The 18,870-nt window shown below is 43.9% G+C and overlaps 7 protein-coding genes across 7 annotated transcripts; 3 read left to right on the forward strand and 4 right to left on the reverse strand.

Moving 5' to 3' along the window:
- The first annotated feature begins 976 nt into the window (after positions 1–976).
- BDB00DRAFT_794011 (G subunit of NADH dehydrogenase) lies at positions 977–4,226 on the forward strand. The gene is made up of 6 exons (XM_053121275.1): positions 977–1,177; positions 1,361–1,482; positions 1,567–1,588; positions 1,685–3,048; positions 3,143–3,366; positions 3,486–4,226. Exons 1-6 carry the CDS (start codon positions 1,114–1,116, stop codon positions 3,880–3,882), a joined length of 2,193 nt encoding a protein of 730 aa, XP_052985717.1. The 5' UTR covers positions 977–1,113; the 3' UTR covers positions 3,883–4,226.
- A 3,548-nt stretch (positions 4,227–7,774) lies between these two features.
- BDB00DRAFT_732251 (uncharacterized protein) lies at positions 7,775–7,978 on the forward strand (the record flags this gene model as incomplete). Its single annotated transcript, XM_053118336.1, has 1 exon — positions 7,775–7,978. A coding segment is annotated over one exon (204 nt), but the record flags the coding sequence as incomplete, so codon positions are not given.
- Positions 7,979–9,936: 1,958 nt separating this feature from the next.
- Positions 9,937–12,456, reverse strand: BDB00DRAFT_934690 (uncharacterized protein; the record flags this gene model as incomplete). Its single annotated transcript, XM_053129168.1, has 8 exons — positions 9,937–10,010; positions 10,082–10,258; positions 10,440–10,599; positions 10,740–10,786; positions 10,890–11,318; positions 11,358–11,934; positions 12,086–12,258; positions 12,357–12,456. The coding sequence occupies 8 exons, from the start codon at positions 12,454–12,456 to the stop codon at positions 9,937–9,939; spliced, it is 1,737 nt and encodes a 578-aa protein (XP_052985719.1).
- A 330-nt stretch (positions 12,457–12,786) lies between these two features.
- On the reverse strand, positions 12,787–14,365 carry BDB00DRAFT_794021 (JAB1/Mov34/MPN/PAD-1 ubiquitin protease-domain-containing protein). Its single transcript, XM_053121276.1, has 7 exons — positions 14,240–14,365; positions 14,134–14,169; positions 13,911–14,054; positions 13,793–13,837; positions 13,645–13,687; positions 13,124–13,557; positions 12,787–12,959 (listed from the first exon to the last, which is right to left on the reverse strand). Exons 1-7 carry the CDS (start codon positions 14,309–14,311, stop codon positions 12,888–12,890), a joined length of 846 nt encoding a protein of 281 aa, XP_052985720.1. The 5' UTR covers positions 14,312–14,365; the 3' UTR covers positions 12,787–12,887.
- A 67-nt stretch (positions 14,366–14,432) lies between these two features.
- Positions 14,433–15,778, forward strand: BDB00DRAFT_1760 (alpha-N-methyltransferase NTM1). Its single transcript, XM_053116339.1, has 5 exons — positions 14,433–14,463; positions 14,554–15,021; positions 15,187–15,310; positions 15,416–15,517; positions 15,596–15,778. Exons 2-5 carry the CDS (start codon positions 14,571–14,573, stop codon positions 15,624–15,626), a joined length of 708 nt encoding a protein of 235 aa, XP_052985721.1. The 5' UTR covers positions 14,433–14,463; positions 14,554–14,570; the 3' UTR covers positions 15,627–15,778.
- Positions 15,779–15,913: 135 nt separating this feature from the next.
- On the reverse strand, positions 15,914–16,843 carry BDB00DRAFT_794027 (60S ribosomal protein L12; the record flags this gene model as incomplete). Its single annotated transcript, XM_053121277.1, has 5 exons — positions 15,914–15,922; positions 16,032–16,228; positions 16,347–16,553; positions 16,671–16,700; positions 16,789–16,843. 5 exons carry the CDS (start codon positions 16,841–16,843, stop codon positions 15,914–15,916), a joined length of 498 nt encoding a protein of 165 aa, XP_052985722.1.
- Positions 16,844–17,211: 368 nt separating this feature from the next.
- On the reverse strand, positions 17,212–18,804 carry BDB00DRAFT_1764 (Sucrase/ferredoxin-like-domain-containing protein). The gene is made up of 3 exons (XM_053116342.1): positions 18,748–18,804; positions 17,820–18,590; positions 17,212–17,740 (listed from the first exon to the last, which is right to left on the reverse strand). Exons 2-3 carry the CDS (start codon positions 18,565–18,567, stop codon positions 17,505–17,507), a joined length of 984 nt encoding a protein of 327 aa, XP_052985723.1. The 5' UTR covers positions 18,568–18,590; positions 18,748–18,804; the 3' UTR covers positions 17,212–17,504.
- Positions 18,805–18,870: the final 66 nt, after the last annotated feature.

Raw genomic sequence — 18,870 nt, forward strand, 5'->3', positions numbered from 1 at the left:
CATCGATCGTGTGAGTAGTTTTTTTCTGATATTGCATCTCCATGTTACTGAAAAGCAAGCCATCATATTTGCAAGTTTCGCTTTTGTAAAGCCTTCCATGACATTTGCACTTTAAAAAATCATCAGTCTTGGTGATTGTAGTAATCAATTATCAAACGTGCACAATGTGGGTCAGTCTTAAAGTTGGTGGATGGGCCACGACTAAAGAGTGAGGTTGTATAGAATAAGAACGAGAGCTCTACTACGGCATATGAAAAATAGGAGCATATTATACAGACATGCTCTGTATCGTTATATTTGCTGCTCTATACTTAATAAATGACACTGTGATGTTTGCCCTGAATGATACGTGCTAAGAGAAAGAAGCTGGATGACTTGCAAAGTGCACTTGCCATCAGAGAATCTTATCCTTTACGAGCAGCATGGTATCTAAACTCATTCAACAAACCCGTCCCATTATTGTCCATAGCTGATACTTCTGCACACCCACCAGTGTGCTCTTCAAGTCATTAGAGCTTCCATGTGGCATAAAGTTAGCATAACACATGTTGAGATGATGAGCTTTTTGCGTAAATGACGGTGATAGAGTTTTCTACATTGTAAAGCTATGCTCTGCATATCATCAAAAACCGTGTAAATGGAACAATGAAGTGTAGTATGAATCACTGTTTTGTAAGATGTGATTAGCTCTCAATATACAGACATGATCGGCGAGATATTATGCCCATCTAAACATGCATATATAAGCTTCTGTTGATAGGGTGTTTTCTGAAGCCAGCTACAGTGAGGTGTCGTCCGTAATCACAAAGTGGCGTATTAGCCCAGAACCGGTATAGGGCAACATGGATCTATGAAAAGGAGAAAACGCAAAGGAAAGGGCCTGTGTACCGCGTCGTAAAAAACGAGGCAAATGGGCACGAAATTCCTCAAAAGGCAACATAGTCACTTGGGGTAGGACGTCACTTGTTTTTTTCGCCTCCAGACCCCGTTTTACGAGCTGAATAGCAACATAACAGACACACCAGCATCGAAACAGGTATCGGGCGTCGAACCACACCACCTTTTTTTTTTCTTAAACTTTTATTTATAACCCCCCCACTCACACATTCCGTAATGTTGCGCGTCATCAACAAGGCTGGTGTTGCGCGCAGAACGCCTACTCTTTTGAAAACCGGAGGTATATATACCAAGACGCATTTTTCTTTACTTAATTCGACCCGAGCAACAACAGCAACAACAATAGCAATTACAACCCGCTCAACACCCGAAAACAACAACAACAACAACAGCAAAAATTGACAACGAAACAATATAATCCGCCATTATTAATAATTATATAATTACTCAAATTTTAATATAGCACGTGCGTTTTCTGCCACTGTCTCTAAAAAGGAGGAAATCGAAGTTTTTATTGATGGCAAGTCTGTCATGATCGAGCAGGGCTCTGCCTTGATTCAGGCCTGTGAGAAGGCTGGTGCTGATGTACGTAGTCGTTACGATCCACTTTGTTTTGTTTCTAGAAACAGCCTTACCTAATTCTGAATGGTACTTTAAAAATTCTGATAGATTCCTCGTTTCTGCTACCACGGTAAATAACAAACGAACTGAATACACGAGATAAAAAAAAACGATCGATAGAGGAGAAGAAGGAAAGGCATTGACGATTGGATTTCTGTTATAATAGACCGCTTATCCGTTGCTGGTAACTGCCGTATGTGTTTGGTGGAGGTTGAACGCGCCCCCAAGCCCATTGCTTCATGCGCTTACCCAGTTATGCCCGGTATGAAGGTCAAGACCAACACGGCCATGGTCCACAAGGCGCGTGAAGGTGTGATGGAATTCCTGCTGTACAACCATCCTTTGGACTGCCCTATCTGTGACCAGGGTGGTGAGTGTGATTTGCAGGACCAGAGCATGCGTTACGGTAGCGACCGTGGTCGCTTCCACGAGCCCCGTGGCAAGCGTGCTGTCGAGGACAAGAACTTTGGTCCTCTTATCAAGACCGAAATGACCCGTTGTATCCAGTGCACGCGTTGTGTCCGTTTCGCAAACGAAGTCGCTGGTGCTCCCGAACTCGGCACCAGCGGTCGAGGCAACGACATGCAAATCAGCACCTACATTGAAAAGACGATCGAATCTGAAATGTCCGGCAACGTCATTGACCTCTGCCCTGTCGGTGCTTTGACTTCCAAGCCTTACCAAATGAAGGCCCGTCCTTGGGAGCTCAAGAAATACGAATCGATCGATGTGTCCGACGCCATTGGCAGCAACATTCGTCTCGACACGCGTGGTGTTGAAGTCATGCGCATTTTGCCCCGATTGAACGACGAGATTAACGAGGAATGGATTTCGGACAAGACTCGTTTCTTCTACGACGGTTTGCGCGTCCAGCGTTTGACAATGCCTTTGGTGCGTGAGGGTGACCGTTTCGTCCCTTCCAGCTGGGAAAAGGCCCTTGAGCGCGTCAGCAACGAATTAAGCAAGGTTGAGGGTAACAACGCCAAGGCCATTGCTGGTCACCTTGCCGATGCCGAATCCATGGTCGCCCTGAAGGATTTGATGAACCGCGTTGGCTCTGAAAACTTGGCTATCGATGCTCCCAACGGTGGCAAGCCTCTTGCCTTGAATGCCGACTTCCGGGGCAACTACGTCTTGAACTCGACCATCGCTGGTGTTGAGGAGGCTGATGTTGTCTTGCTCGTTGGCTCTAACCCTCGCCACGAAGCTCCTATCCTGAACACCCGTCTCCGCAAGGCCTACTTGCACAACGGTCAAGACTTTGGTCTTGTCGGTGAGGCCGCTGACTTGACTTATGACTACGCACACATTGGTCAGGATGCCAAGTCGATCGAATCCTTGTTGGACGGCTCCCATCCTTTCTCCAAGCGTCTCGCTGAGGCCAAGCGGCCCATGATCTTGGTCGGCTCGGGTGTTGTTGAGAACGCCAAGGACAGTGAATACCTGCTTTCCAAGGTCGCTGAGCTTGCTGACAAGCACAAGAGCACCGTCTTCCAGGATAATTGGAACGGTTTCAACGTTCTCCAGCGTGTAAGTATCTTTAGTAGCTTATCCTAGGAAAAACAAACATGAGAGAATGATGGGGACTAACTGATTACTCGTGGTTGTATATAATATCATATAGGCTGCTGGCAGAACCGCTGCATATGAAATGGGCTTCGTTCCCACATCCCAGGAAGCTGCCTCTACCTCCGCCAAGTTCCTCTACCTCTTGAACGCCGATGAAATCAATGCTGCTGATGTGCCCAAGGATGCCTTCGTTGTATACCAAGGTCACCACGGTGATGTTGGTGCCCAATATGCCGATGTCATCCTTCCAGGCTCTGCCTTTACCGAAAAGAATGCCACGTATGGTTTGCTGTGCAGGATTTTGTGTGGAATATGTGAAATTAGAGAGAAAAGAGCGGGTAATGCATATGGCCGTAATGCTAAGACTACTGACAATGTAAAATATATATATTATATAGTTATATGAACACTGAAGGCCGTACACAAATCACCCGTGCTGGTGTCAACCCACCAGCTGCTGCCCGTGAGGATTGGAAGATCATTCGTGCACTTTCCGAGCTTGCAGGCAAGACCCTTCCCTACGACGACCTCCCGTCTGTTCGTGCACGTCTTTCCGAAATCAGCCCTGCCCTTACCCGCTACGACGTTGTCGAGCAACCCACCACCAGCCAACTTGGTCTTTCGACCCTCCGTAAATCCGATGCCAAGAGTAGTGGTGAAGTACTCTCTTCTGTGATCAAGAACTTCTACCAGACCGACTCTATCTCGCGTGCATCAAGCACGATGGCCAAGTGCACCAAAGCCTATGTTGAGGGCAAACAAGTAGATGACGAGCTCGAGAGAGCCGCCGCTTAGAGAGTTATAACAGGAAAAACCAAGACATGCCCCCCCCACACACACAATCAAATCAAACAAACAACCTTGCAAAATCATTCAACAATAAAAAACAATGCTTTTTTGTCTTTCGTAGAAACTAAATAAACAAAATGGAACAAAACCCAACATAACCACGTGAGCGAAATAAAAGAAAAGATAATGATGGAAAGGTAAAATAAAAGCTCATATGTGCAGGGACCAACGTACATGATGCCATGTACGGTAAACAGGTTGTTCTCAATCTCGTTTGTGAGTACAAGTGCCACGTTGACGCTTGACCATAATCAAGGCATCACCGCTATCCATCGACAGATGTGGTCTCGTGTGATATTGTTTTCAGGGGGGCGTCAAGGGGAATAATCTTCGTCTCTTATTTGGGGGAGGGGGGGCTGAATGGGCTTCCTATGTGTATGTGAAATACAGCAGCAGTGCTGTCAACGGGAGCAAGCCACCTTACTACTGACGAGACGTAAACAGGCAAGATTATCTATCTGTTCGCTCGCTCGAAAATAAAGTGTCTATCGTAACCCCCTTTTTCTCCTTTGCTGCTAACCGAAATTTGGGTAATTCCTTTTAAACGGGAGGAGGTCAGGGGGACGGGAAAGTGAGCGAGCGAGCAAATGACTTAGCAGAAAGCAATAATAACAACAACAACAATGGCTCCCTAGATTGATGTAACGTTCGAAAATTATTCTCCTCTCTGACCTAGCTCATCATCTATCATTTTTGCAAACGAGAAAGGCGATCCAACCTCCCCCCCACATAGCCATTAACGAGAAAGAAAAAGGGCTCCTCATAAACTTGCAGCTATTATGTATAATCGTGATATACTAGACTGAGATTCCAAATCTCCTTCTTATTTAGCGATAGGTTGCAGTATCTACAATTGGCCAAGTCCCTGCGGTTGGGCCATGACACCCACGGGTTTTTCTTAAATGATGGATTGCGTTGTTTCAACTAGTATGATGGATAATATGCAGGCCTAGCGAAGCGCGATCGCTGTTAAAACGACCCTTTTTTTTGAAGTAGAGAATATTGCACATGAAATTAAATGGAAATGATTTACATCCTTTACAGAGTATGTAATAAGCTCGTTAATATCGTACAAAACAACGTTTATTCCTTCTTTTCTCAGTTTAGGAGCCACGCTGTCATATATAGCGAGCAAATAGCAATAATAATAAGCAAAGACCACGCGATACATATTAATCTGGCCCTTGCCCCAAATACGGTGAGACGGTCTTTCTTTCGTATCATGTACTCCCATTACTACTATCGATTGGTTTCAAAAAGATGGACAAGTACAACACACGGCCAACGAGCACTAAGAATAATAAAAAAGGGCTCTCCTCACTCACACACAGGGCAGCACATACCAAACACAAGAACCATCCTTTCTCCTGGATGCCCCCCAGAAACCGAGAGACTGTTCTGTAGACAACTCTAACTGTAATGTTTAAATATACATGTTTTGCGGACCTTTTACGATTGAGCAAGCGCCTGACGTGTATGTGATAAGATGTAAATTAGAGCTTAATGCAAATCTTTGACAACCATCGGTAACAGCAGTGGGTATATAGCTTTCCACCTCCCCTGCACCCCCTCCTTCCTCATAAACCCTCATCAGCGAAAACTCATTGGTACTTGTCTCACATCTCTACACTCCCATTCTATTTCAGCCTCCTTTGTAATAGCAGTAACGAGCCACGTTTAGTGGGCAGTAAGACAGAGAATAATGGACCCATCAATTTTCACATAAAGTGCATATGCACCATCCGCTTTTGTTTAAAGAAATGGGATCGATTCTTTCCTGCTACTCCAAGATAATGGCAGTAACAGCGATGATGGTGATATGATGCAATGTCATCATCTACTGGAAATAGAAAGGTCCTCCTATCAAAACATCAACACACACACACAGGCAGCACGTATTCATCATCATCAACATCAGCAACACCACCATCATCATCATTTGCTGTCTCAGATACGCTTGTTACCGCATCTCCTTATACATCATACATATGTCTTGCATTCTTTCCCTCACTTGCTTATTTGCAGCTAAAATATGCACCTCGAAATATTGGGCACCATGTCGTGTTTGTCTTCCGTACAAAACCCGCTGTAATTGATTGCATATCTTTTTACTCCTCATCTCAAGTATACATCATCTGCAACAGAAAATACAAGAGCGCTATTCTTATTACTACTATTCCATAAGCTTCTGATTTGCGATTCTTTCCGTGTTTTCACCGATCATTCAAAGCAAAACAAAAGAAAGGGGGGTGAGGTGTTACTTGTGGTAATTTGTAATAGCGAAAATAAAAGCAGGATTGAGCTCCACTCTAAATGATCGACATGCGACGACGACGATACGGCAAAAGAACAACAGATTACGTTCTCTTTTGAAAATCAGCAGCGGAAAAGAAATGCGTATTCTGTAATGTTCAGATAACTCTTTATGTCAAGAAATAGGGGGGGAAGAATTGGGGGAATGATGTGGTGCGCTAGATGTCTTATATGCAACTCACTTTGTTTGGATGAGGGGAGACAGAGAGAGAGAGAGAGAGAACGAGAGGGGGTGGGGGATCGTTGGGTAACATAAAAAAAGGTACCGATTCTTCTATACCGTTGGTTTACATTGGGCATTGTACATTTATGGAGTTGATCGCTGAGAGTGTGGGTGTCTTTTTCCTTAATAGTTGCCGCTGCAGCATAACTGTAAAGTTTGAACTCTCTATAAATGATCCAACGTACTGGGCCCTTCCCACCTCTCTTTCTCTCTTTGTCTCTTATCTTTCGCTCAACCGCTATACTCTTTTAATTCAACTTCTTTTTCTCTGTATTGTGTACTTTACTACTACTATTAGCACTGCTACCAAAAAGATCATCGCTCTATAGAACAATGTACAGCTCAGACTCATATGAAGTTTATGCCCATGATGCCGTCAGCACGCCAAATAACAATGACATGCATTCTTTGATGAACTGGGCCTCTATAAAGCATGAGCCACAGCCTGAACAGCAACAGCAGCAATGTTATCCCCCAACCATGTTCCACGCGCCTCCTCCTCCGTCGCTTCAGTCTGTAATACCATCCAACTTGACATCCACGACGAGCAGCAACGGTCCACACTATTATGACGACATCAACAATGTGCAACAACCTTATGATATGCTGCATCACCACAACAATCTTCATCGTCTTTCAGTTTACTCTGCTCCTTCGGCATTGTCGTCTTCCACTAATACTGTAGTGGACGAGCTCTATGGTGGTGGTAGTGCTTCTATCGCTGCCGACGATACCCAAAGCATGAAGAGTAGTAACGGCAAGCCGCCATGCCTTTCGCACGCGTCGCCATCTTCTTCGCTATCGTCGTCGCCATTCTCGCCAGACTGCTGTTTGCAGCAGCCTCCTCTTCCAACGACGCCCGTCGACCTCTACTATCGACAGAACACCATGGTACGTCGGTCGTCCGATTACGATCAGCATCATCATCATCATCAACATCACCACCCTATGGATTATGGTGCGTCATCCTGCACATGTCCCGCCGAGTCTCCTAGTGATGCTGTTGGTGGAAGCTATTACGATACTACCTTTTATACTATGCAGCACCCAATGTCCCCAATCACACCAGTGGATATCGATCCGGGAATGTGTATGGCAGCAGCAACCATGGCAGCAGCAACAACAACCATGGCAACAGTAACCAAAGGACATGAAACAGCAGCAAGCTCAGAAGCTTCGTCGCCGTCATCGCCGTTGTCAAACACTACAACTGCTAATTTTACTACCAACAATTCTGCTGCTGCTGCCACCACAGCAACAACAACGGCAGGAACGACAAACGGCGAGATTCGGCCCTATGCCTGTTGTATGTGCACTCGAGCTTTTGCGCGCAAACATGATCTGCAACGGCACGTCCGCGTCCATACTGGTGACAAGCCCTATGTCTGTTTGTGTTGCAAAAAGGCATTTGCTCGAACAGACGCTCTCAAACGTCACCTTAGAATGGAGGAGGCATGTCGTCTAAGTCCCGAAGTACAAGCCATGAAGTGTGCCGGCAAACGTCGGTATCGCAATCTCTGATCTCGGTGCATTATTACCTTTCTTTATTTCTCTCTCGTTTTTTTCTAAAAAAAAACCTTTTCGTTCTTATTTCTTATCATTATTGTTCACTTGTCTATCCACCCCCATGCGTACCCCATCCCTGTCCATTCCCTCCTTCAAAAACAAAGCGTTTGATTTTCGCGCCTCCCAAAAAAGAAGCAAGACAAAAAAAAAATACACTCAAGCTAATTCCCATTGAATATTACATTACTGCCACTTACTGTTGCCTCGCCCGAGCTCTTTCTCAAACTCCTCCAAAATCCATTTCATCCATCCATTATTCTTTCACTGTTATCTTCATTCATCGTTCCGTTTCAATGCTATACTTATTCTTATTATTCTTATTATGCTTATTACTCTCTATCTCTCCCCTACACACACGGCTGCTACCTTTCACATCGTATCACTTCTCTGCGCCTCTCTGTCTCCTTTTTTCGTTCTGAACCCCACCCTCCCCCAAAAAATTACATATACATTATACAGCACCGCATACTACCATATAAGCCAATTCTTTTACTTTCCCGTTCTCTCTCTCTATGTGTATGCCTTGGCACAAAAAACAAAGTCATAACCGCATATCCCTATTTGCTTTCTTCAATCAATCAATCAATCGACCAATCAACCAAAAAGAGACCCCCTTTTTATTCTTGCATATCTTTATAAAAGTCATAGTTAGTTCTTCTCATCATATACCTTATTTTATATACATAAACACTTTAAAAAAAAAGAAGCTTTAGCCGAATAGCTGTTACCGTTTCCCTGCATAGAAAGCACACTATTACAATGTTGAATACTTTGCATGATCCTAATACAATACAATACAATAATACATACTCGTTAGTAGCAGCACTATTAGAGGAAAATGAACTCGATCGTTCTTTTGCAGCAATCCCAATATTAGCTTATTCTTCATATCTCTCTTATTGGCTGCATCAACCATCCCACGTACACTGCATCAAGTTTGCTTCTGTAGACGCTGCTGTCGCTGATCAATATGCCCCTGCGTTATTGAGTGGGACAGTAAAGTTTTGTTTGGGTGCATGATTATTATTATTCACCCATTATATTAGGAGCAAAAGAGATGAGCAGCATGGGTCAAATATAAACCATTTTTAACTCAAAGCCGACTTGTTATAAACTTCTTTTTTTTATCAAGTAGCTTATGTGTGTGCGAATATTGAGCAATATAGGTAGTGCGCGCAACTACACTTTGTACAGATAAGATATTTACCCAGGATCAGCTACGTCGTTGCAAGTAAATTATAAGCAAGAGTGCGCAAGTGAGAATAGAAACCACGCGGGCCCATCATCATCCAATTTCTAGGGGGTTGTGTGCTCTTCATCTCTGTATCCCACAGCAGACACAGCTGCATTAACCATATTCATGTCAAATCCGAAGTAGATTTGAATTTCACCAAGCGCGTCTTGTTGCCTCACTTGCAATTTGCCTTTTGAAACGAGAACTATTGTTTTCCATTAAGGATGGTTAATTGTTGGCGATGCTAGTTTCTAAAAGAGAGATGCTTGCTCATAATATATAACGATATTGCTGGTGATGGTGATGGTGAACGTACGCAAGAGATGATAAACCGCTTGTGCAACTTCTGATCGATGCGCGGTCGGAGAGAGTAATGTTTGGAGCGCGACTGGCTCCCCCTGTTGAGAGAGCATCCATTGTGCATAGCTATTTTGTGTTGAGTAACTTGAGTTAAGGTTTGACGTTTCTTCTTGCAGTTTCTACAAAGCAATCAGTAAGCAGTGATAGGAAATGTGTCTTACCTAAAAAAGACATCTGCATCTCTGTCATGATAGAGATTATTCGTCGTAGTAATAGCTGTTTCTGCCAACATTGCTGCTGCATCTGTGCCTGAGATGCATACACACACACATATAAAAAATAGCGTAGCATTCTTTTTTAGGAATCATGTCATGCAATGCAAAGCAGTAGTAGCATAACCACAACCATTACTGTCTATAGCCAAAACACCACCATCATCTAATAAGCAGCAACAGTACTAGTAGTACTGGAAATAATAATGCAATGCAGCACAGCAACAATGGTTATACCTTGAAACACCATATCATCGCCGTCATCGTCACCACCAGCGCCGCTGTCATAATCCATGTAATCATCTTCTTCAGGAACCCGGGAAAATTCCGGAGACCGACGAATGCGTGATAATCTTCTCTGTTCTTCATCATCTGAAGTATCAAAAAGCAGGGACTCAGATGAACCCGAGCGTTCTATTTATAAAAAGTGTGTGTAGAATGTAAAATGTAAACGTCAGAATCTTATTGTAAGACTCCTCTAATGGTATATCCATATTCCCTCAATTAACCGTAGTATATTACTGTCTGATTCTCCCTTTCCTCTTTTGTTTTTTATCCACCCCTCTTCCCCCTTTTTTTTAAGAACAAACGTTACCACGGCTAGTATTGAACCGTTGATCAGCACCAGTCGATGAATTGTCATTTAACATGAAATCCATGGAAGAACGTAAAGATGATGCGTCATCGACGGCTTGCTGGTTCCTTCTGGCCCGTTCCAGTTCCACATTGGTCATTGCCATCGGCAGCAAGAATTCCTAACAGATATATTAATGTATAAATATAGTGTGTAGTTGTCTTGATAGTAATTTAATACTCAAAATTAAAAAAATAGACTTCTTTTGCTTTACTAATGATGCTGATATGTCAAGTATAAACTTAATAGTGTGCAATTTACCGATTGAAGCTGATGCTGCCACATTGCATTCGTCTGCGCAATGTCAACTATTATTGTATTTAACTGTTAATAATAGTAACATGATAATACATCATCGTGCTTGTAATATGCAAGCTACAACCACCATCTGGGAGAAAAGTAGTACTGTACCTGGCACAAGCGGTCGATGAAGCCGTTGCTCGATTGAGGCGGCCTTTTTGGCCTTGACAAGCTTTCCTTTTCCCCTTTGATTTATAAAGATGTCGTATGGATCACGTCTGTTGATGAGCGTATCTCGTCGCTGATAAAAGCTCGCAGGCACTGTGGTTGTTGTATCGCTAATCAATCGCCGAGTTTGTGTTAGTCTTAAACGGCGTTGCTGTTGCTCCTGCTGCGGCGCAGTAGCAGTGATGGTAGCAAGTGCTGCATTCATCCCTGTTGCTGTTGTATTTGTTGCCTGTGCCTGATCAAGTACATCCACACCGTCATCGGTATTGCGGTCGCGGTCCTCGTTTGCGTCAAAAGAAGGGCTGCTGCCCTCACTGACAGGGACCAAATCAGACATGTCCTCAGTAGCAAATGTCGATCGTCGTGATGATACTATAGGAGGTAGCATGTTGATGAAATGTTCTCCTCTACCCCCATCATTGTAGTTGTCGTACACATGCGCATCACTAGTATCACCTTCGTGGGGGTGAGAAGAGCCGTTCTCTTCGGCTGGTGTTGTAACTCTGCAGTACTCATCTGTTGGAGTGCGATCGTCCGTTGAAGGTGGCAAGGAGGCAGCACGTCGCAACAACAGACGTCGTTGATCATCCATAATAGCCGCCCATACGTGCCGGTCGTCGTTCTCATCACCATAATTCTCGCTTCCTCCAATGTCACCGTCGTCGTAAAAGTCGTCGACGAAAAGATCTGGTATAGAGTAGCCTTCTGCGTTTGGTTGTTGTCTCCCTTCTGCTATTCTCGGAGGAATGTGAGGCATTACGTGATGGTCCATGTTGCTGTAGTAGCTAACAGCAGCATCGGCACGGTGGTCACCTTCCAAGAAAACGGGTGACAAAAGATAGCTGTCGTTCATTCTGTTCACCTGTTCACCAATTGAATAGTTGTCAGCATCTTGTAGCTCCTCGATAGTACCGGCAGCCGACGAAGTGGCTGAAGCACTGTCGTTTGTATATAACGCCAAAGGAGGGTCCACATAGGTCCAATCGAACTGTTTGATGCGTCCAGGTCGACAATGAGTTCACAGTGCACACAATATCGAGGTAATCGTTATAGACAGGAGTTAATCGTACGAAGAACAGAAAGGTTTGTTCTGTATATATCCACTTTCGTTTCCACAAGAATTTGTATATCGAACTTACCAGATCTGCAAAAGGATAGTATGTTTCAGTGGACGGATGGCCACCGATGGCTTCAAGCTCTGTTAATGTGATGTTTCTCAGTTTTGCAACAGAGCTTGGCAAATCAATTGTATTCGTTGCTTGTGGCTCGAATAGCTTTGGGCGCAATCTAGACCACAAATGAAGCACATCCGCTATTATAAAAGACGAAAGGTATGTCAGCATTAACAATATGAGATACAAATGCTGCATTCTCCTTTTAATGTAGTAAGGAGATAGTGATGATAGTTACAGTAAACCATGAGTGATTGCTGTCGCAGTACTTTGGCTGCGCCCAAAAGAAGTGCAGAAATCACAGGAAATGTGATTGGATCTTTGGTCTCGTCAAGCATGACGTTACTTTGAGCATAGCAAAATATATCAATAATGCCACTGGTAATGAGTCGTTGTATTCATCTTTATAGAAAAGTGATTATTTTCTCGCGCTTCGGCAATGCTATGTCATCATACCAGATATTGGCCACATCGATTGCTGCGATTTCTCGTTTCGACAGTCGTTTAGCTCTTGGGGTTAGGGTTGCAGCGTACCTATAAGACAAGCCAGTATGTGTTACACGTGTGAACAATTATAACATACACGTACAGCACCGTCATTATACAGAGGCACTGCAGCTTCACGCCCCCTTTTATCATTTGATGGTTATACCATATTGTCAACAGCTCTTTTTTACGACTTTCCGGTAGCCTCATCATTGTATGTACAAGTGCGAGAAGTATATGAGAAGGAAAGAGAAAGAAATTTTATTTCGAATATGCGCGGGTGTCAAAGCTCAATAAGAAAAGCATTATCATTTCGCTTTTTGGTTTCAGATAGCTTTCGCTTCACCTCTTCAATCTGTTGGGGTTGGTTTAAGTCACAAAAATTTAAATGAGCATAAGTGACCTTCATCACATCCGCCTTTTCCACTCACTCCTCTCCAATAGCAAGCGCACATATATACACACGCACAGAGGTGAGATCCATTCTAAGACAATAACAAGACATTACGCAAGCTTTACCTTGTGATCTAATTCTTGTGCTGTGTTTTCTAATATGTGTGTTGCTGGACAGATGACGTTATCGACAAGATGCGTGATTGACTGACCATACACACCCGTATTGTACAGTTCGGTCATTTTATCGGACGTCACATTCCGATGATCGCTATAGAGTATTCTTTTTGACGTCGCTGCTTCGTACTCCTTGTAGTGTTCCTCAAACATCCGCTTTGGCAGATCCAAGAAGGTTTCTCGCATAACAGGAGGTACGGTACGGCTGGGAACGATTTCGATTGGTACGTTGACGCGAGACACCGTGCCGTCTGGTGCATTTTCGGATTGGAAACATGTTATTTGGACACGCTGTGTGTGGTCGGAACTGCTGTCGAAACAGGATACGATTATGCCGAAAAAGTGGCTGTCGAGATATTGTTGTGATAACTGTGTTCGTAAATCTAGTAGTATAAACGTCCATTTCCATCAGTCAGTAAACGCACAGTATACTTCAACAGCTAGCAACAAATCGACCTTTTCCACTTTACCAACATGTGATGGGAACACCGTGATATGAGGATGACTGTGGTACTACATCGTTATTATTACAGTCAGATCTTACTCCTGGAGGGCTATACACTGTTGGCACAATTCAAAAAAGACAGAACTCCCGTTTATTTTTTTCGTAATACTCACCCATCCAATGACACACATTTTTCGACCTAGCCGTTTACCAACTTGCTACATGTTTTTCAAACGTAGCGTCAGCACATGGATAATGCGAGTATATAATTCCCCTCAATCTTTTTTATACCTCAGCCTCGAGGGCAGCAAGATGAAGTTGTTCGGGCGCAATTTCCACTCTATCTTTGCGTTTATCAGAGCGTGTAAGCAGCGAAACAGCCTCCACACTGGCGAGTGCCCGGTTTGACATGAATGGATTGGTGTTTTTCAAACCCTAACATATATCAGCAGTTAGCAAAGTATTTGTCACAAGTACAAAAGCTCTATAAATTCTGTATAAGGGCAGCCAGTACCTGCCATTCGCCAATGAGCATTCCAATAACTTCTTCCTGCATTTTCAGAGTCTAAAGTCAATATCAATCGGATATATGTTTCGTCGTATACGATTCCTAATCAGACCTTCTCGGTTGATAATGCATGGGATAAAATGATGTGGTATACGCTGCTAGGAATCAGAACTTTCATCAACATGATGGGCGAAGGAAGGGAATGGGAGAGAAAGAGAGGAAGAGCTGACAAACAAAAACGTCAAGGACCATTTGCATAAATTTACCAGCCGCTAATTTTTTATTTATTTTGCTAGTTAAAATACCAAACTTCTTAATTAATCGCTCATGCCCATTGTAAGTGAGAAATCAATAAATTCACTCGCGCGTGACAAGAAACGTTCCAACCCTTTCTCACTTTATTGACTGATTAGGGACTTAAACAAGACGACCATTTGCAATTAATGGACCAATCGGACTGGTACAGTAATGCGCAAAAATACTGGACGAGTGTACAACCGACCGTGAACGGCATGCTCGGGGGATTCGCTACGGTGGATCCGATCGATGTAAAAGGCTCATTAAACTTTATTGATGAGTTTGTGCATGGTGTACGCGGTGTCAACAATGTCATGCGTCAAGAACCGGTGATTAGCAACAAATATGCCTGTGATTGTGGAGCCGGGATTGGACGCGTGACAAAAAACTTTTTACTTCGTGTACCGTTCCAGCATGTTGACTTGGTGGAACAGGCGCCCAATTTTGTTCAACAAGCCAAAGAGTCGTATTTGCGCAACGAGATTAACCAGGGGACTGTCAAGGACGTGAAGTGTCAAGGATTGCAGGATTTTTGTCCCAACCCGGGAAAATATGATTTGATCTGGTGTCAGTGGGTGTTGGGCCATTTGACAGATGGTGAGTTAAGTTCAAGCTAGACTCTTGAAAGAACTTTGTAGGAGGCTAGGAAGGGTGGGGTGTGGGGGTGGTATTGTTTAAAGTATGAGTAAATCTGATGATAAGGTGGGCTAGGCGAAAGAAGGGAGAGTTTAATGCTTGGATTTTTTTGTTTTGGGTTATTAGATGATCTGATCGGGTTTTTTAAACGATGCATGAAGGGACTTAAGCCGCATGGATTAATTGGTATCAAGGAGAATAATTCGTCCAAGGATTATGTCGTTGATGAGGAAGACAGCAGCGTCACAAGGTAATACATGTACATATTGAGGAGGAAAGGGCGGGGGAGGGGGTTACTGCTCTTCTTGGTTTGCTTTGAAGGAGCCGTTGATCAACAGAAAATTTTCAATGTTAGACCCAATGATGCTTTGAAGCGTTTGTATGCAGACGCTGGTTTAGAAGTGATCAAAGAAGAAGTGCAGCAAGGGCTCCCTGCAGGCCTCTTCACAGTCAGAATGTAAGTCGTCTTCTGATTGTCTCCCTCACCCAATGCTCTTTTTTATGTGCATTACATTTATACATGTTGCATATCTAGGTACATGTTAAGGCCGATCCAATCATCTTAGCATGCGTCTATCCCTCAAGATTCAAAAGCATGGGCGCAATTGTCCACTCCAATGTCTTATTAATAACTCCCACAACTATCTCGCGCATATTACTAATCTACACACGAACACAACACATACTCATCCCTCCAGGAGCCATATAGGTTGATCCATTTCTCTCATTCATACATGCAAAAACTCCTAATAAACAAGAAGTTTACGTGAAAAACAATCAAACATGTACATCTCGGTGGTTTTTCTTTTAGGCAAGCCTTTTTTTAATGCACAGAATGAAACAAAAACAACGCTTATTTCTCCTAAAGAATGATATATATGATGCAATGCAATGCACAAATTTCCTTATTAGCAACCTATCCATATGAACGATTTTATACAATAATGCTTAAAATGGATGAGCACACTTACAGGGATCTCAACTTCACCGGCATCGATGGCATCGCAAAGATCCTTGGGGCTCTGACCATCAACAGTGCAGCCGACAGAGTTGGCAGTGCCGAGGATTTCCTTGACAGTACCGCTCAACTCACGAGCAAAGGACTTGAAGCGCATGGTGCGGGCGATCTCAATGATATCATCAAGAGCAATGTTACCGGTGTGCTTGACTAGTAGTTGGAGAATTCAAAAGCATTTTAGATTTTAACCACCCCAAAAAATCCTCAGTTTTCCCTTCTGTCGCGACAAAGCAAAAAATATAGATCCTCAACATGTATAAACACGTACTGTTCTTGTCCTTCTTGCGGTCACGTGGGGGCTCCTTCAAAGCCTTAATGACCAAAGACGAGGCCGAAGGGACGACGGCAACCTGAGCCTGACGGTTCTGGATCGTCAACTGGATGGTAACACGCAAGCCCTTCCAGTCCTTGGTGTTCTTCATGATGTCTTCACCGACCTTCTTGGGCGAAAGACCAAGAGGACCGATCTTGGGGGCTAAAATTCACATGTTCCAAAATTCTATGGGTTAGTTTGTTTTTTGACATGCTTTACCCCTTCTCGCAATTCTTTTCTCAATTAAAATCGTTTGCTGTCATTGTTGTATATACGCACCGAGAGCCGAAGAAGCAGCCAATTCACCACCTATTAAATTTGGAAAGGGGGGGGGGTTAACATTTTATTTTTGGACAATGTCGTAAGCACCACAGTGTGGTTGAAATGGATACTTTACCAGTGGCGCGCAAGTAGATGATCTTCACCTCTGAGGGATCGAATTTGGGAGGCATCTATGGAGTGTACATGATCGTTTGTTAACGTTGATGGACGTGATAACATGGGATGGATGGATGGATGGATATGGATGGGGGCTTCAATGACTCTCACCTTGCGTGTCGAATAAGAGAGGGGGTACTTCCATGGTGGCGGTTGCTACTCTACAAAACTACGATGCGGACTTGAATAACTGATTCTGGGGAGTACCTAAGCTCCAATGAAAATCATCACTGATGCTCTTTACAGCGAATCACTTTTCTGGGTGCCGCAACATAATCCTCGGGCCCATGACCCTCAACTGTATTGTTACCCTTAATACGCTTTAAGCTAGTGGTAACCCCTTTAATTTTACAAAGGCTCATAAGTATAGATAGACATGTAGAGGATAGCAACTAAGGGCTTAAAGAAGCATCATTGTTGAGGAACATCTGCTATACTTTTTTCTTTTTCAATAATAGTAGTAGTAATAGTAGTAGTTTTGGAAAGGTACAAATAAGAGGTGACTTCCGGTGGGGTTTAGCGTGAACGGCGCTGCATGACAGCTGAGAGAGCACAGGAGGGAGAGTAAATCACTGTGAGACAACAGTCAACAAGGTAAAAAGAACCGCATTTGCTTTGTAATACAGGTATATTCATATGGCAGACTACTACTAGCACTAGCATTTAAAAGTGCAATCACCAGTCAAGTAACGAAGGAGCGCATGGCTGGGGTTGTTGTCGTTGTTGCTGCTGCTGCTGTGCCTTTGCGCAGCCAGCTTGGAAGACCGCTCGTAACAATTGCTGGATGACTTTGTCCTCAGCCACCGATTGTTGGACAATATCCAGACAATGACACGGTGTCACTCGACCATACCAAATAGCTCGCTGACCTTGATGGGTATAAACCACCAGATTGCCTGCAAACGCATGGCCTATGTGATATATCAGAAGAGCATCAGTAAAAAAGATTCCAATCTGATTACAGCAAGTCGTGATTGTTTCCTTTCTGACCTCCGAGATGGCTAACAAGAGCCACTTGAGCCTCCACCTGACACAGCCTCAATGCATCTTCTAGTGCCTTTTGGAGCATTGGGCCTATGGTACCACAGCGCTTATCCTTGCGTGCATGACCACACACAAGCAACAAGTTTATATACGGCGAAGGGTGCGTTACGAATCCAGATGGGCATCCATAGACAAAGTCCAACAAGGCCGTCGCACGTCGCGGAGTAACATTGGCAATGATAACGTTATCTGGCATCAGGATCACATCATGTGCGTTCCGTTGTGTAGAGAAGCGTGATGGGAGAGACGCGTTTGTCACCATAATCCGATGGCTCGCCTTATCTTGTTCCAACTGTTGCGTCGTATTCGCGAACCGGATCGGATGAAACCGGTTTGGATCGTCGCGCTGCCATCGCTGTTTCTTTTTGTTGTCCTTGTTGATTGCTTCAATCAACGCTCGTGCTAGTCCGTCGTCGTCTTCAATATGTGGTGGCCAGTCAGTTTTGCCAGTCAGAATGATGAAATGAACCGCATAACCCGGCACAGTGTTGTAAAGGGGTCGTGATTGGTCAATGTTGAGTTGGGTGGGGACAATGGGATGCAAGGCACAGGGCTTGACGCAGCCCTGACAGTCGCTGGCAGGTGAAACGCTAGGTATTGATGTCGTCTGAAGTGATGGTAGACAGGATGCAGCACAGTCATCTGGACAAGCGGATGGGTATAGACTATTCACGCATTTCGATAACCATTCCATTTTCTTGCTCTATCCATCCTCAACTAAAGAAAAAAAGAGAAGAAGAAGAGAAAAAAAGAAGGGGGAGTCAAATTTCGTGTGGAATCGATCGTCGTTTGAAATTCGGGTCACCAGTGCCACATAATCAGTTTCAGCCTTTACTCAACAGGGCATAGCCAAAGGGATGCTGTTCGTTCGTACCTTACTGTTGTCTGATGATATGTATGTCTCGAAGATTAACAGGCACTAGCGCAAAAGGTACAATGACAAGGGCAGACTCCAGATGCATGAAAAAAAAGGAAAAGATGGAATCTGTTTTTGTGC

The sequence above is a fragment of the Zychaea mexicana genome (assembly GCF_025766255.1).
Source record: "Zychaea mexicana strain RSA 1403 chromosome Unknown BDB00scaffold_1, whole genome shotgun sequence".
Classification (NCBI taxonomy): domain Eukaryota; kingdom Fungi; phylum Mucoromycota; class Mucoromycetes; order Mucorales; family Lichtheimiaceae; genus Zychaea; species Zychaea mexicana.

What these genes read in the sequence shown, in the direction of transcription:
- BDB00DRAFT_1760 (XM_053116339.1), top strand. Translation starts at nt 14,571, where the DNA reads ATGGACCAATCGGACTGGTACAGTAATGCGCAAAAATACTGGACGAGT. An exon ending in GTTGGGCCATTTGACAGATG is followed by an intron (nt 15,022 to 15,186) that starts GTGAGTTAAGTT and finishes TTGGGTTATTAG; the next exon opens with ATGATCTGATCGGGTTTTTT. An exon ending in GGCCTCTTCACAGTCAGAAT is followed by an intron (nt 15,518 to 15,595) that starts GTAAGTCGTCTT and finishes TTGCATATCTAG; the next exon opens with GTACATGTTAAGGCCGATCC.
- BDB00DRAFT_794021 (XM_053121276.1), bottom strand. Translation starts at nt 14,311, where the DNA reads ATGTTGATGAAAGTTCTGATTCCTAGCAGCGTATACCACATCATTTTA. An exon ending in ATGCATTATCAACCGAGAAG is followed by an intron (nt 14,170 to 14,239) that starts GTCTGATTAGGA and finishes CTGAAAATGCAG; the next exon opens with GAAGAAGTTATTGGAATGCT. An exon ending in CACAAGAATTAGATCACAAG is followed by an intron (nt 12,960 to 13,123) that starts GTAAAGCTTGCG and finishes CAACCCCAACAG; the next exon opens with ATTGAAGAGGTGAAGCGAAA.
- BDB00DRAFT_1764 (XM_053116342.1), bottom strand. Translation starts at nt 18,567, where the DNA reads ATGGAATGGTTATCGAAATGCGTGAATAGTCTATACCCATCCGCTTGT. An exon ending in TCTTGTTAGCCATCTCGGAG is followed by an intron (nt 17,741 to 17,819) that starts GTCAGAAAGGAA and finishes TATATCACATAG; the next exon opens with GCCATGCGTTTGCAGGCAAT.
- BDB00DRAFT_794011 (XM_053121275.1), top strand. Translation starts at nt 1,114, where the DNA reads ATGTTGCGCGTCATCAACAAGGCTGGTGTTGCGCGCAGAACGCCTACT. An exon ending in GTGAGAAGGCTGGTGCTGAT is followed by an intron (nt 1,483 to 1,566) that starts GTACGTAGTCGT and finishes AAATTCTGATAG; the next exon opens with ATTCCTCGTTTCTGCTACCA. An exon ending in TCCTCGTTTCTGCTACCACG is followed by an intron (nt 1,589 to 1,684) that starts GTAAATAACAAA and finishes CTGTTATAATAG; the next exon opens with ACCGCTTATCCGTTGCTGGT.